The 16,231-nt window shown below is 44.4% G+C and overlaps 4 protein-coding genes across 10 annotated transcripts in view; 2 read left to right on the top strand and 2 right to left on the bottom strand.

The window, feature by feature from the left end:
• Positions 1-3,864, top strand: part of LOC106741310 — a 38,303-nt gene extending 34,439 nt beyond the window's left edge. For all 6 annotated transcript variants that reach the window (XM_014613132.1, XM_014613136.1, XM_014613135.1 and 3 more), the window contains 2 exons: positions 81-638; positions 749-3,864. In XM_014613132.1, coding sequence (XP_014468618.1) covers positions 81-638; positions 749-2,973 — 2,783 coding nt within the window. In that variant the 3' untranslated portion in view covers positions 2,974-3,864. The remainder of the gene's footprint in view (positions 1-80; positions 639-748) is intronic.
• Positions 3,865-4,499: 635 nt separating this feature from the next.
• Positions 4,500-5,984, top strand: LOC106741316 (28S ribosomal protein S10, mitochondrial). The gene is made up of 5 exons (XM_014613154.1): positions 4,500-4,925; positions 5,008-5,187; positions 5,266-5,393; positions 5,483-5,684; positions 5,778-5,984. Exons 1-5 carry the CDS (start codon positions 4,911-4,913, stop codon positions 5,826-5,828), a joined length of 576 nt encoding a protein of 191 aa, XP_014468640.1. The 5' UTR covers positions 4,500-4,910; the 3' UTR covers positions 5,829-5,984.
• Positions 5,985-6,083: 99 nt separating this feature from the next.
• Positions 6,084-6,588, bottom strand: LOC106741281 (the record flags this gene model as incomplete). The annotated part of the gene is made up of 1 exon (XM_014613092.1): positions 6,084-6,588. A coding segment is annotated over one exon (459 nt), but the record flags the coding sequence as incomplete, so codon positions are not given.
• A 3,011-nt stretch (positions 6,589-9,599) lies between these two features.
• Positions 9,600-15,987, bottom strand: LOC106741313 (beta-1,3-glucan-binding protein-like). 2 transcript variants are annotated; one of them, XM_014613147.1, is made up of 8 exons: positions 15,686-15,923; positions 14,540-14,767; positions 14,305-14,450; positions 13,476-13,618; positions 13,135-13,298; positions 12,674-13,044; positions 11,519-11,620; positions 9,600-11,401 (listed from the first exon to the last, which is right to left on the bottom strand). In XM_014613147.1, exons 1-8 carry the CDS (start codon positions 15,819-15,821, stop codon positions 11,291-11,293), a joined length of 1,401 nt encoding a protein of 466 aa, XP_014468633.1. In that variant the 5' UTR covers positions 15,822-15,923; the 3' UTR covers positions 9,600-11,290. The 2 variants fall into 2 exon arrangements, with proteins under 2 accessions (XP_014468633.1, XP_014468635.1); XM_014613149.1 differs by lacking the exon at positions 15,686-15,923 and adding an exon at positions 15,930-15,987 and having other exon boundaries at positions 9,613-11,401.
• Between the last annotated feature and the right edge of the window lie 244 nt (positions 15,988-16,231).

Raw genomic sequence — 16,231 nt, 5'->3', positions numbered from 1 at the left:
CCCCCCGGTTGCGAGACCCGGTGTCTCTCGTCCGGTCGGAACGTCTCAGCTCAAAGTCTAAAGTCTATGATATCTTTTAGCCGTTGAAGTAATGACATGCTTAAGAAAACTCACGTCCCTGCGGCGTATCGTAATGGTCACCACGTTGACAAAACAGTCGGTCCGTGCGGTGTTAGAACTCGCACGGCCCATCGAAGATGGCCTCGGTCATCCGTTCATGCCGACCCGGGCGTGCGTGGTCGATACCCTGCCGATCGGGCCTCACTTCGAGGCGGTGATCCTGATGGAGCACAGACTCATGCATAGACTCACGCAGCCGTGGTTCCTCAAGATACTGGAGGAAGAGAGCAAATCCTTGGAGAACACCAGGGCGTTAGAGAAAGAGATCAATAGCAGCAGCCTCGATAGCGTCGACACGCAGCTGAGAAAGAATCCGTTGGCGAGCGTCGGGGCCGCGAAAAAGTCGAAAACTACGCCCACGAAAAAGACGAGCCCCGCGAAAAGCGGCTCGAGCTCGCCGACTAAGAGCAAAATGAGACTAAAGCGAGAGAACGAATCGCCCGAGATAATAGAGATACCGAAAAAGATGACGAAGAAGTACGATAAGCCCGGATATAACAAATCGTGGAAGCAGCAGGGTAAGTTTAGCGGATGTAAATTTAAAAGTAAACTCCTTACAGAGATATGTCGCACACTGCTGTGTGTATAATACGCGTGTCTAATTTCTGATTTTTTTCATTGTGACCAGATGCTACAGCTAAGAAAAAGAATTGGCCCCACAATAAATCTACGCTCCGTGTCAATCCTTTGTACGACAAAAAGTCGAAAGACAAAGATCAGGTCGACCTGCGCGCGAAATTGTCGAGCAACAGAATCGACACGGACTTAGTGCAGAAGGTAAACGAGAGCCGGGAGATTCTCGAGGCGGCGAAAGAGAAGCTGAGCGGTCCGTCTCCCACGGTTGACGCGACCACCGCGAAGGAATTGCAAAATGTCTTGAGTCTGGTGCTCGAGCAGACCAACAAGCTTCAGAATCAGCTGCCGCGCTCGGTGTGGGATCGCATCGCGCCACCTGAGACCTCGCAGAGTGCGGGTCAGGTGAAGAAGGAGCTCGATGACGATCCGCTGCTGAAAGGCCGATTCGTGCAGGAGACTCACGCTCAGGACATCGTCATTACGACCGCGAACAAGGAATACTTGGATACCGACAACGACGTGAAGCCGGCGTTACCTTACAGGAAGTATCACAACTTACCGCCGCTGGAGCCGGACATATTGCCGGTGTCGTTGAGAAACGAGGACGGTAAGACGAAGTTCTATGAGAGACCGCTCTACAACAGAAACAGACAGCAGAACCAGGGCAACTCGTGGAACAGGAACAACAACAACAAGGGTTTCCAGAAAAACCGCTGGGGCAATGCGGGAGGTGGCAATGCGAGGAAGCCCAACTCCCCGATAAGAAAGCAGAATTCGCCGTTCAGACACCGAGGATCCCCGCCGAGGAGATCGTCGCCGAAGCGCTCGTTGCAGTCACCGCCGAGGCGTCCGGCCTCGCCGCCCAGGAGACGCCTCTCTTCGGACAGGCCGGTGTCGTCGCCCTCGCAGTCTCCGTATCAGGGACGTAATTCGCACATGCACCGTGAATTCTCACCTCAGAGGCGGCCCGTGCCGTTGATGCCTGCGTCATCGGCCGGCAGACGCGACATGTCGCCGAGACGTTCCTTCTCGCCGTCTAATCGAGCGATGTCCCCGTCGAGGCGGCCGATGTCACCGCCAAGGCGACCGATGTCTCCGGTGCAGCAGATGTCGCCGTCATGGCGACCCTTGAGCCTGTCCCCGCCGAGACGGCAGATGTCTCCGATGAGGATGTACGGCTCCTCGACGAGACAGATGTCGCCCATGAGGAGACCCGTGTCTCCGATGAGACACAGGCCGATGTCGCCCGTGAGGCAGATGTCTCCGCAGAGGCGAGCCATGTCGCCCGTCGGCAGAATGATGTCTCCGTCGAGATCGAGAGGCGTCATGCCGCCGAGGCATCAGTCGCCCATGAGACGCCCCTCGCCGCATCGAATGCCGCCCGGACACGAGTTCCCGTCGCCCACGAGGCGGCAGAGCCCGCCGCAGAACCGATTCACGGACGAGTGGGACATTCCGAACTTAGGCGCGGTCGAGCAAGGCAACACTTGGCAACGCCCCGTTAACGAGAGGCCGTCGGAGAACGTGTGGCGTAACGAGAGGCAGCCGACGACCAGCGGCAACCAGTGGCAGCCTCTCTCCGATAACAATGATAGATACCGCAAGTCGCAGAACCAGCAAGACAGATCGTGGAACAACCGAGATTCCGCGTCTCACGGCAGCTCGTGGGGCTCCAAGCAGCCGTTCGTGAAACCCGGCGTGAAAGAGCCGTGGAATCAGAATTCGGACAATAACAGGTGGTCCGGCCCGGCCAGGTCGGGGAACAACAACGACAATTGGAATAACCGTGGGAAGGATAGCATGGCCGGCGGCCGCGAGGAAGCTTGGATGGACTCGGACGTGCCGCGCTGGGAACAGCCGCAGTCTAATGACTCCTGGAATCAGGGAGACAAGGAGGATTGGCACGACCTGCCGGAGGACGCCCGAGATCCCTGGGGCGACGATGGTAATCTTGAGCTCAAGGACAGATGGATGAACGTCGATAATCAGGTCGTCCTACCGTCCAACTGGTCCAGGGATACGGACAAGGGAGACTCGTGGTCAAAGCCCAAAGACAGTTGGCAGAACAAGTCTCAAGCTTTCTCGTCGAAGCCGCCGTGCCAAGGCAGCGGCAATCCGAACGACTCGCGCTGGTTAGCGCCAAATGATTTGAATAAGAAAGCACCGTCGACCAATTGGCAGGGAGGCGGCAATTCTGGCACGTGGCAGCAATCGTCAGGCTACAACTTTCAGTCACAACGGCCTTTCAACACCAGTGTGTTTAAGGATCGACGTTAGACGTCATAGATAAGATGTATCTCGATGTAAAACGATGTGTATTATTAATAGTTCGTTATCATTTGGCGCCACCGCCGCGTCGATGTTTCGTTGTGTGTGGCAAAGCCGGTCGGTTCTTCTTTTCTTTTTTGGATTCTCTAGACGAGACGCGTCATTAGACAAATCCACACAATAAGAATGACGAGTAAAATTCGATTGTACGTTTAATATAAACTTTTAATTATATCTACTGGATCGCTAGAATATCTGTAATAGTAATTCCAAGTTTCGTAGTATTATCGATACTTCTTATTTTTATTTTGTTTTGTGCTTGTTACGTTTATCACAATGATATAATTTGTATATGATACACAATTATACATATATATCTAACACTAAGTGGCTCAATGGTACAATTCGACGCGTTAATTGTCACATTGATTCGAGTGTGGTAACGTCGAATCGAATTTTCCGGCCACTACGAGCGGTCACATGCAAAGTCAGATTACTTAACACATTGCTAACCGCACGAGTTACGATTAGACGAAATTTACTTCGTAAGAGATCATTCCTCATCGGGTAAGTAAGATTATCACACGAGAAGAAGTGACAAGGTGTTTGCGCAAACACTTACACGCCATTCAAATATATGTAATGTGGTAGCACTCAATATGCTAATCATACCACATAGACGAATCAGTCAATTTTGGCAAACATTTCTTATACATTTCATATATATGGATCTCGATAAATTATATCGATAATGACACCAATTTATATATTTCTTTTTTTTTAATTCGTCACTACAAACCAAATATATAATTGGAGGTATGCAATACTAGTACCTGTAAGCCACGAATTTTATATTCGAGATATCTCATGATTCAAAAAATAAACAAATATATTTGCAAATACAGTTGTAACAAATATGAGTATTTATATGCTAAATATGCGCTTCGTAATTTATAAGAAATGGTATATCCTATAGATAATTATAAAAAAAAAGAAAATATGTAAGGAAATTATAGTGAAAATCTATCCGTAGTACAAATTGGCACATTTCAATTAATCTTGGTTAAAGGAAAACAAATGTTTTGTTAATCGAACAACCCCGGAAATAAGATTATATATAATTATATCAAATTATGTATAATCGTACAATTTATAAATGAATTTTATCTCTATGTAGTTGCATATACAAGGCGAACCACGCAACGAGATCATCTTAAAGCTTACCTTGAACCGTGTTATACTAGACAACAAAATTTTCAAGCGGTCCACAAATAGCAGGATAAACTAAGCTGGTCACGTTGCGTCATTCACCCTGTATAATTATATATGTCTACACGAAATGAAAATACTGTTGAGCGAGAAGCAGAAGAAATATTTTGATTGAGTATTTACATCTCGGACAGCCATAAATGTAAACGTTTATTTCAGTTATTTGTATAACAGTATTTTTTTGATGTAGTATATATATAATTATATATGATTATGTATAGACAAAATTCATATATGACCATTTTTTCCCGGGAATGGTTCTGTTTGTGAAGACCAAGTATTATTTTGTAATTTAGAAGACAGGTATAATATTATTACATATGCAAGTATCTAGCTTTATTATCTATGTGCCATAAAATAATAATGATCATTCTAGTTTGATGTCACCGGAATCAATTGTATCAACTCGATTATAAGTTAAAGTTCATTTAATCGTTTATCGTCACATCACAGATATCTTATTGTCGTTGCGTAATTTCGCGCGGTGACGTCACGATTGAGTGCACTATATACTGCTGTTGTACGATTCTAGCTGCGGTTATGTCGGCATGTTGAATTGTCTATGCGGCGAATGCGGATGTATTTACGTTAAGTAAGTTACAAAAGTAATAAGTCTGTAAAATTTGGGACAACACAATTTGGAGTTTGGCTCGCAAAGGTATCGATAACGACAACAAATGCTCCCGTCAAAGGTATTTCGATGCAGTTAGATTGCGTCGGCAGTGTGCGCGAGTCGATTGAGGTTAAACCTAACCAATGCTTGCGTTCTTACAGGTCACGTTTCTTGTCAGAAATATCGTAGCCGGTGTTCAATATGAATCACGACACGCTGCTGTTCTCCCACGTAAATTCCTGCAAAGCAATACGTCACTGTTTTCAACAACAATGCGACAACAAAATGAGCAGCAACAAGATGCCGTTAAGGAAGAATCGTCCTCGCTCTCGACACACACGGTAATTCCTTCGAAGATGTGCCGTCCTCTTACGAACGATTTGTCTGAATACGTTTATGCAGAAATAAATTGTCCCCAGGGTACACCGGATAAATTGTATAAGAAGATTGAGATTGAGGTCAGGGGAAATGAACCAGCTGTGTTGAAGAGTTACGGGATGTTTGCAGTGATGGCTGCGAACCATTTAAAAATCCACGTAGCCAGGAAGTTAGTTCTTCAGTCTTATCGTAAATTTGTTGGTCGATCTCGCGCAACCAGTGCGAACAATGTGCTAAAATATCCTTTTATATTTGCAGTACAGCGCCGCGCAAAGCTATTCACGAACGATGGACGGTACTGAAATCAGCTCATGTTCACAAGAAACATCGTGTTCAATACGAGATCAGAACTTACTATCGTTATCTCGACTTCCTGAGGTTAACTGGATCCACGGCGGATACTTTTCTGGAGTACCTTCAGAGGAATCTACCGGAGGGAGTGGCGATGAAAGTGACCAAGGTCTGACTTTTACGAGATAAAAGAAATGCATGCACAAGATAATTTGCCATTTTTTTTCATCGCTTGGCTCACGTGGAACGTTCTTCTTCGCAGACTGAGTTGGAGAAGTTACCAGAGAGTATAGCTGCGATGTCTCAAACGTGATGCGAGTACTTGTGAGCAATTCTTTATATCGTACAGCTTGTATCGTGTACATAGTTCATTTATTTGCAAGTTAATCGCGTTGAAGATTCCATCAATCCGTATTTCTCTCGTCTCTCGATGTCAATAGCGATACGAATAAAGACACCGCTCGACGAACTGCTGTGACGGAGGAATTATTGCCGAGTATCTCAAAGTTCTGTATCTTGGACGAATGACGACGCGTGCGAGACTGAGAGGATTACAGATCATTGATCATCGTAGAGTAAAATCAGTGCGAGAACCGAGCGCCATTTGCAGGACGTTAAGTGACCGATTTAATAATTATCACATTCGACGACGAGTCGATCTTTCTGCCGGACGCGTCGCGCGCTAGTTCCGGTAGCGGACTCTTCTTTGTGAAGGCCGGCGGTCTATCCTGCGGCGCGTCGATGTGCAGAGTCCTGAGAGGTGTGTCCGCCAGGTGTTTGCCCATGATACGACGCGCGTGCGCGTTACCGCGCCTTCTCATGTGAGTCGTGCGTCGGTGTACGCTGCTGGAAATCGGCCTGGGAGTTTCCATCCGGGAGACGTTAGTCGGCAGAATCGTTGCCGTAGATTCGTAATTTCTACGTTGTTCCGCCTGCGATTGGGACAAGTTCGCCTCGGCTTTGCGTGAGTTAACCCCCTCGTTTTTGTGCCTCCTGATTAACTCCGCGGTAGCTATGCATTTGCGCAGTATATACTCATTCGCTGTAACAAGATTCTCATATAAATATGCAATTTTTAATTATTCGATTCTTATGTAAGTGTATACGTAGAGAGTCGGTTCTCTCTTTCTCTCTCTGCATGTCTCTTGATCATTTAGTAAGATGGGGAAACTGATATACGCCGTGGGTGATAACAGACTCACAATGAGACGTAATAGGTTTCGTAAAGACTTCAAACGCGCGCAATAAATGTGTTAAACATTTTCTTGTCAAAAGTGCCATTCGCCGGATGATAAATCTCGGCGTTTCATATAAAGAATGTGCACACACACCAGCCAGGCTACACGTTCGAAGGATGTCGTAAAGCTAATTAAAAGGGATATTTCAATCACAAATGTCTTTCGGGCGTTTTCTTTTCAATTCTCGTATTGCATGAACACACAAATCTCTAACATTTTGTATATATAGTTTCCTAACTTCGTGAAGACGTGAAATCATTATTCTGTATCTCTTCGTTCAGACGTTTCGGTCCCGATTCAGACAATCTTCAGTAATACATGTAATGTTGCAATAATAAACATTAACAACCAGTGTCATGCGAGGTCGATTGCTCGAATGCATCTCGCTTACAAACATAAAGTTCGATCTACAATAAGTGTAGTAAGCTTTCAGCCTTTTGCTCTGAGCACCAAATTGTAACGTAATTTCTAGCGAGAAACGTTTCCAGCGCCACCCAGACGTCGCAATTCCCAAGATTTAATCGTTATTTTATTAGGCCTTTTGTCAGGAATTATGTGATATTTTATTATTTAAAAGATTGAAGGCTTACTACACCTAATGTAGACCCGGTCTAAGGCCAAGTCGTAAGTTTGTTACATTATATTTGTGAGCGAAATGTGTTCGACTTGCTTGGTCTTGTATGATATTGATTATTGATGCTTATCGTTGTAACATTGTTACTGTTAAAGAAGATCTGAATTAGGACCGAAACGTCTGAATTAGGACGAAGAAACGCAGAATAATGATTTTTTATATCTTTACGAAGTAAAGAAACTATAATTATTTTGTTTCCATTGCGCTAAATCACCTGCGCGTAGACTCTTACTGGCTCTTGTCCTATTTAAACTGATTTCTCAACNATATATATATATATATATAATACACATAACCGAAAGAAAGACTTTTCTATCAACTGAACACGTCTCAGACTTTCGTATTTGTGCGCGCCTGCATAGTCTGGCAATTTTGTAATCATTTACGACTTGCGAGTGTCACTATTTCACAATTTCCAACATAGGACGACTCTGAAGCTGACGTTTCAAATATATCACTTACTCGATCGCCTTGAACGCTGATGATCCGCCAAAGAATCACCGGCCCAAACGAGAATAATCGAAACAACAATGAATTTGTCTGGTGTCATCGTCCGTAAGCGGATCCCGTGAATGTACGGACGACTATCGAGCCGTGTCGAGCGATGAGTGGTAAAAACTAAATTAACATTCGGCGAGGCGATTCGCGGCGCGTCGAAGGCGGCTCGTCCGTGAACAATGGGAGAAAATCGTGGTGGCTACCGCGCGAGCTATCGGCCGACTGTCGACGGCGAGGAAAAAGTCTCGCCGCGTGGAAGAGGGAGCAAACGAAACCGGACGAGCCGTCGAAGCCGAACCTGAGGTCGTGCGATTTTTGTTCGGCATCCCGTATCCCACGATAATGTAACGCACGTGCGCGCGCGTCGATGTTGAATTAACGCGTTCGCTGCTAGCATCACTTGTATGTGACGCGCCGATATCTTTCGCTTTCAAGCTCATCTTTACTGGGAATCCTCGAGAAAAATAGAAATTCTTCCAAGTCCTTAGATATACAATCAACGAAAGAAGAAAGGAGCCGGTGAGGACGAAGAAACGGGTCTTATAGCGCTAAAAAAAATACCAATGAAGTATTGAGAGTAATAAGTAGTAAAGATGGTTATCGTTGTTCGATATTATCGAATATTCGATATTTTTCTTGTATTCGATATCCAAATATCGAGTGAAATATTGTGAATAGAATGTCGTGTAGACGATTTTTAACTATTTATAAGTTCACAAATATTTTTCACGTTAAGTCTGCTATTTCATGTTGCACGACGAGTATCCTCAGATGTGCCGATTGACTGTCGGATGGAGCATTTCTGGGGCCTCTGATATTTTCTCCGGGCACTCAAATACCTTATAACTGCAACACTGCTAGACTTAATCTTAGATTTAAAGAATTGTAAATGTTCTCCTCTTCATCAGGAAGAAGCTGTAACACAGTTGTGTCAGGAAATCCGAGAAATAGCCAAACAACGGAACCGTTTTTCGATATCATTGGCCGTTCGATATCACACCGTTTCCCCTCGTTGAAAATGTTCGAATTTTACTTAGCGCGCTCGCGTTACGTTAACATCACGTGTGTGCGACGATAATTTTTCCCTATGTATCCGCGTAAATATAAATCACAAGTCTGTTCATAAGTCTGTTCTACGAAATTATGCAAAAAGAAAATAAAAAGAAAACACGGAGATAACCCGTGGAGGGGGGGGGGGAGAGTCCTCCGGATAAACTTTTGCGGCGAGCGCGTTAATTGGCTGCGGCCCCGGCGTTAAGCGCGTGATACCGCGAAGCAGACGGAAGAAACTGCACGTAGACTCCTTTTTTTCTTATTTCCAATGTTGGAAACCGAGGTAAACCGGTTTGAAGGATGGGCCAGGTCGAAAGTAGGAGCCGTCGTTACGCTTTAATCATTTTTTCTCCGTCCGGTTTCCTCGCGCTCGCGCGGTTGTTTAGAAGATTTTCGCGCGCCGGACGAGATTCGCGCCGAGTCGTCGCCGCCGCCGAGCTCGGATTTCTCGATCGAGCACTCCGGAACAATCGTTCTCTCCGCGATCGCAAAGAGAACGGAGCATCCGAGTAAAACCGTGACGAGAGCGATCACGACACAATGTATGTCCTTGGCGGCCCGGCTACCCGCAATCTATCAAATCTAATACGGCATTCTTAGCCGCGAGGTATGCGAGCCTCCGGCTCCATGGAGTAGAAATGGTGTGGCAAATCCGAGATAGTAACTACGCTGCGCTTCTTTTATTCTTTCTTTTATTATCACCGTCATAGTGTAAAAAAGTATTAAAAAAAGTGTACCGTAACGTCGTCTCTCGGTGCGAGACTGCGAGAGTCACGTTTAAGGGGATAACACACAATGTGAGAGAGTGACGATACAATAATATACAAGACCTTCTTGATATGCAATCACTAAATGGCAGAAATAAAGTAAACAAGCAGGCAATCCAGAGTCAAACGCCGAACTTCAGGCGATCGTTGTAACTATAGACTAAACTGAATCGTCGCTAATTATATAAGTCACACGTTTCGGTCCTTCTTTTGAACTATCTCTCTCTTTTACGTTATTGTACTCTCTTTTCAGCGAATTATAAAGTCAAAATGTAAAATAAAAGCGCAGCAGTCAGTGCGCGTGAAAACTACAAAACGTTGATCGATAAACGGAGTAATAGTACATATCATACTGCATTTATCAGTCTATAGTCCAGACTATAATGTTAACAACTTTGTACACAGTTATTGGATTATGCAGGGCGATAAAAGAATGTAATTTACGCAGCACAGCACAGCTCCAAAACCTGAAATTGTTGAAAATCCTTGTGGAGCGACAATATTGGATGGAAATGTGCGGAAGTAATTGTGCTGTTACAAACCATGCACTGCTTGAAACGACGCAATATTAAACTGTGCCGCAGGTCGCAACTATAACTTCATATTTCACAATTTAACGATGAAGTTCCAAGGAAGGACCGAAATGTGCGATTTATACAGAGCGTCTGAACTCCGTCGACCGACTCACAGGACAGATTCTATATAAAAAAAAAATGAGTGAAAAACCTCGGACTTATTTTTCAACGTAGAATCTGCCCTGTAAGTTTGCCGGTAGAGTTCAAATACACTCTGTATATTATTAGTGACGATTAAGTTTAGTTTGTAATGTCCGCCAGAAGTTCGGCGTTTAACTTGAAGTGGCAGTTTACTTTGCCTCTTCTATTTAGTATGAGAGAATATATATATATATATATATATATATATATATATATATATATATATATGTTGTCAATAGAAATTAAGGTTACATGTCGCGACATTGTTAACGATCGGTCGGCGATCGCTTGACTCGAGGAAATTTACCGAGGTGCGATCTGGAGCCGCGCGAAAGCGCGTGAAGAGCGCACGTCCTTCGTAAAACGTCGCGCGCGTTGTTTAAGAGACTTTTACGGTTCGGTCAGAGTGATCGGCAGGAACATTATCGGAGGATGATCGTCGGCACGGCTAACGACACGAGCATTAAAGGTAGAACCAGCTCCGGGCGACCCTGAATTTCTTTCCGATTTCGCGGAGCACCGTTCGCCCTTTTATAGAAACGAGCAGTCCAATTACAAAACTCTCTGTGATTGCGTTACGCTGATAAAAAGAGGAAGAAAAAGGAGGAAGTGCTTGATGCCGGTCTTCTCGCCGGGGCTACCTCGCCGCTACCATAACAAATTGCAGGCAACACTGTAATCTTCTGCCATCGTCGATGAGGCTCTCGGCCGATTCTTCGAGACCTTGTCTCGTTGTGTTGACGGCGGCGGTATCGAATCGGTTGCGTAGCGTGCGCCGTAATCGTCATACGAAAGGATCCGATATATATTGTTACGGATAATATAAAGGACAGGAAAGAAAGAGGAGGCGGAGAGTGATCGACGCAGATTCAGAAGGACCATACTCGAATGTAGTCGATCACGAAGGTGGTCTTCTCGCCGTTGTTCCGCCTCCAACTCGGCAGCCATTGCTCCCGGGCGTTCCAAAACCGCAGCATTGACTGTAATCGAAGATGAATTATTTCATACAGGTAGATTTTAAAAGAGAGGGGACTCGTTTGGGGAAAATATCTGTACGTTAAGAGGCGAAGATCCGAGTACACGGAAGCATCTGTTACCTTAGGATCCATGTTGCTCCATGGTTTTGGGCGCTCTTCACTCTTCGTACCATCCGGGAATACGCGCACCCCGCCCGTCCCGACGCCGAGAGTGATGTAGAACTGTTCAACGAACAAAGTAAATGTTCAATCGAAGCAGGGAAGAATTCATCTCGCTTGCGATATCATTTTTTCCCGGATCGGATTTGAAAGTCACGAGTTAAGCGGCCTTTGTATCTTTTATTCGCGATCGTATGAGTAGCGGTTAAATGTCGATGTCACGTAATCGGTGACCACGAGAAATTCGTTGACGAACAACGAAAGTAGAACAATAGGTTCATAGATTAAATAAGGCTCTGTTAAAATGTAATCTTGTCAGTATTAGGCCATGAGAAGCCAAAGCGCAGCAGACATATGTGACCGAAGCGTTTGGATTGAATATGGTTTGAATGAATACTCGGGGTTGGTTAATAACTAATTGCTTAGTTAAAAGTTATGTTAAAAAGTTAATGGCTTTTAACTTAGCTTAGTTAATTTAAAATGCATTAATTTCGACTTATTTACTTTTTTTTTTTAATGTAAGTTAAAATAATTCATCAATATGTCAAAATCATTGTGGCCTTATATAAGACAAGAAAAATTAAAAATAGTGCCAGTAGAATTTTTTGTCTCTTGAGCGCTAGTATTCTTTTCTCGTGTGGAACTTTGAACAAAATGTAGTCTATTATAAAGAAATACTGACTATTTTGTTTAGTTTTTGTTGACTATTATTTTTCGTTTAACATAAATTTAATCTACGATTAAAAAGTTATTTATGCAAAAGCATATACATATATATATATATGTATATATATAGTTTTGCATAATTAATTAATTCCTAATTTACCTAAGTTTAATTTTATAGGCTTTTAACTTTTAATTTAACTTAGTTAAAAATTAAATTACCAACTCAGATTATACTCAATATTAAACATGAGTTGAGATAATCATTTTTGATTTATTACTACACTACATCTAATATATTTGACTCTTCATTGTCTAATATTGACAAGTGTAAAAAAGCACAACAAAAGCTTCATATTATGTAATATTCTCTCTAGTATCTGCAATTAATTATTATTCATTAATATCACAGATACTGGTTAATACGTTATTATTACGTTTATCGACGTTTACCTCTTGATCGAACGGGGCAGTATTCTTGCCTTGATAAGCACCCGGCACCCAGCCCATCGGACCGGGTCTCACGTATCCAACTTTCTCGCCGTCTACGGAAAATGTAAATCCGTTGTTACCCCATAGAGTCGTGAAGACGTGAAAATCCTGCGACCACCGCGGCCCGAATGCGTTTATCTTCGAGACGAGTTTTTCCTGGATGTGCGGTGACGCGCCCACTCTCACGCCGAAATCTAATCTCCTGTTGTCGTAAATCATCGAGGGGTCCGAGGCGTCAACCAGGTAATCGTTACCGCGCGTCTGGCCCAGAAGAACGCGGCCGCTCATGTAGTGCTGTCCATACGTCGAGTATTTCGGCTCGAGCCACATTTCTGAAGGGAATTACACGAGAGGACAGATTTGCCACCGTTCAATTATCTTCCCGTCTTGTTCGCAGTGAACGATAAATTGCACGGTGTTACCTGGATACAACCAGTCGCCATGCGGAAACTTGGCGCGTACTTCGATCTTCCCGTAACGGAAGGCGAAGCTGTTCTTCGTGGTGAGACGCGCGGATATTATGGGCGGCAGGATGCTATAGGACAGCGCCCGTCGTGTGCATTCGAGATCGTTGTTGCTGGTACACCTGAGGGAGGATCGTTTATCGATGAGATGAGGGATGGCAGTGGACTTCGTTAAGTACTGAGCCGAAGAGAAAACGTTAAAATCGAATGTAGCGGAATAGAGACGGAAGGTCGCTTGGCTGCGAGTTTTAGTCGCGCCCGATTTATCTCGTTATCTTATGCAAATGCGATTGCATTACCCATTAAGTCGTAGTCTCCCGTACGCGGTGGCATTCTCGCCGTAAGAATCCTCCAGTATGATGGGTCTTAAGAGGAGCTGACCTCTTACGTTGCGCACGAGCATCTGATGGTTCTCGTTGTGATACACGCTGAACTCGTAATCCTGATCAAAAGGGAAGAAATGATTGTTATAACTGAGAGAAACAGCTTTGATAAGAATAGTGATTAATTTTAAAATGTTACAGTTCCGTTAGGAAGGTAGCGATAGAGATCTATTGCCAGCGAGCACGGGATGTCATAGTGTTATATATATATATATATTTAATTTAATAATAAGTGATATCATTATCAATATTATTCTGTGGGAGAGTAAAGAACCCGTCGATCGTGTATTGCGAAACGTGCCGAATTTTTCCGGCCATTTCCCGTGGAATAATATTAATATTATCACATTATTATATAGCACTAATACATCCCGTGCTCGTCCTTATATTTCTATCGTTGATAATTAAATGAATTAAGGCTCCCAGAGATACGCAGTCGTCGAAAATTAATTTCAGGCCGAGAGCCGCGCAAGGATGTCGGGGAATAACAATTTCTTGCGGCGGGATAACAACGTCGACGACGTGGGCGATGAAATTATCATTCGCTCTCCCAACAGCACCGTCGCGCTGATCGGCCTGGAAGCAATTCTTGGCGACGGAAATCTGTAACTCGACGAAAAAGACCGGCGTCGCACGCTGCGCTTTGACCTTCCACCGCGTAATATGAATAACTGGATTTACATATGGACGTTTCGTTGTCGCATTCTTAGAATTATTCTCGGCGGAAAGCCCGCGGGATACCCACCGGGCTTAATGGCATTTTTATCTCGCGGGCCCACAGTGACTCATTGAGGGTGTCGAAGTCGTCCTCGAACAACAGTTGACCGCCGGCTGAAATTTCATTCTCGACGCCGAGTTCTGCGTTTGATGTGGACTCTTGGCTGACAAACGCTGGTTATTAATTCAACGCACGTTATTACCGTAACACCGTTATTATTAGTTTTACTCGCGACTAGAGAGGCTGGCGTGAGTAATCTTACGGGAATACGTCCACGTTTGGTCTATTTTCTTGTAGCTGGCACCGTCCGCTTGCACGTAAATCCAATAATTAAGTACACCCCCGGTCTGTATCTTCACCGTGAGGTCCTCGATGGTCCAGCGGCCGTTTTGCGCTGAATAAACATTACCGGAAATGTCGCCGTTCTCCGTAGGGCGAATCGCCTTGTTGACGTTGGCGTGAAAACCAAATATTCGCAAGCCCGGTGCATCTGTAAAACATAATGCACTTATTATTACTTTAAATATATATAAGAATTCTGTATACAATTCTATGTGCAATTATAAACATATAATATATGTCGTATATTAAATATAATTATATGATATATAATTATAGTATATATATATGAATTATATGACATATAATTAATGTAATATATATATTATAATATATAAATTCCTGATAGAGTAATGCGATTGCGTGAATAATTAAATATGCAAAGCGCAATTAGTCGCAATCTATCCTCGAATGTCATTTTTCAATATATTATTAATTCCTTTATACGCAATTAGTTTCAACTCGTTTTCGCGTCGAGTAATTTATATATCTTTCTTTACGCTCTGAAACGAAGTCACATTAGAAACTACAAATTATCGAGGCGGTTGAAGTTTTTTTGCAATTTACGGCCAAGGGTCAGCGTAATCAATGATCTTCTGACAGCTTGCATGATTAGCACGTTTAACGCAGATAAGATCGGCCGGTCTGGGAAAAACCGCAAGTAACCGTCTATTTGTTGAAACTTCACGAGCCGACGATGTATCGAGGGAATCCCAGAAGCGTACGATGGCCACGCATTTCCCATTCAATGCGCCTCCAATCGAACTAACAGTTCGTCAGGTAATAAAGTGAGATAAACAGGAAAGTTGTTGAAAGGAAGAACATCACTTTTTGCGGGAGAAAATCGCGAGTTAAGATCGCATTTATAGAGTCGCGGATGCAGGCGAATCTCGTGTCTCGTTGCAACGCGAATTCTGCCCACCGAAGCGACGAATTAAACGAGATTCTGTCATTTCGGGGCTTTCAAGGAAGCCTCCCCGACGAAATGCTCTCGACGGGACTTCTCGATCGTCGCATCTCCCTCTTTCCGAGATGCATTGTGATGCACTGATCCTCGCGTGAGACCCACCAGGTATGGAAACTCGAAGGCCCCGCGGCGAAAACACTTGAATAGTCGGGTCCGGCAGCACGTAGGTGAACACCGGTCTCGCGAATACGCAGGCTAATGCAAGTATCAGCCGAAACATAGCACAGTCGACGGACATGTCTGCGATTTATCAGCAATTTGCGACGCAGCAGACGCGACACGTAGTATAATACGTCGAGCACCGAGCGCGGAATTAGGAAAAAATCTGATACGTGCGCGCGCGTACCGTGCATTGAACGATCCTCCAGTGCAACCACCGCCTCGCCTTCTTTATCGTCTTCGCCCCTCTCTTCTCGCTTTCGTTATTCCTCGTGGTCGTGGGAATCTTGTTGGTCTCGGGGATTCCCTCGACCAGCCCGCTCTCGTTCGCTCAACACCGCATCGGCCGACGTTTTCGTGCGGAGACATCCGGCGGTATCGCCGATATCGTCAGGATTACGTGTCCCTCGCCAACTAGATTTTTGCGTATTCGCTGATATCTCGTCCTTATTCTCAGCTGATTTCTCGCGAAAACGCGCTGGCTCTCCG

The sequence above is a fragment of the Dinoponera quadriceps genome, unplaced genomic scaffold, assembly GCF_001313825.1.
Source record: "Dinoponera quadriceps isolate SergipeBrazil2010 unplaced genomic scaffold, ASM131382v1 scaffold405, whole genome shotgun sequence".
Taxonomy (NCBI): domain Eukaryota; kingdom Metazoa; phylum Arthropoda; class Insecta; order Hymenoptera; family Formicidae; genus Dinoponera; species Dinoponera quadriceps.
Note: the sequence above shows the minus strand (reverse complement) of the source record. Positions and strands in the feature narration are given on the sequence as shown.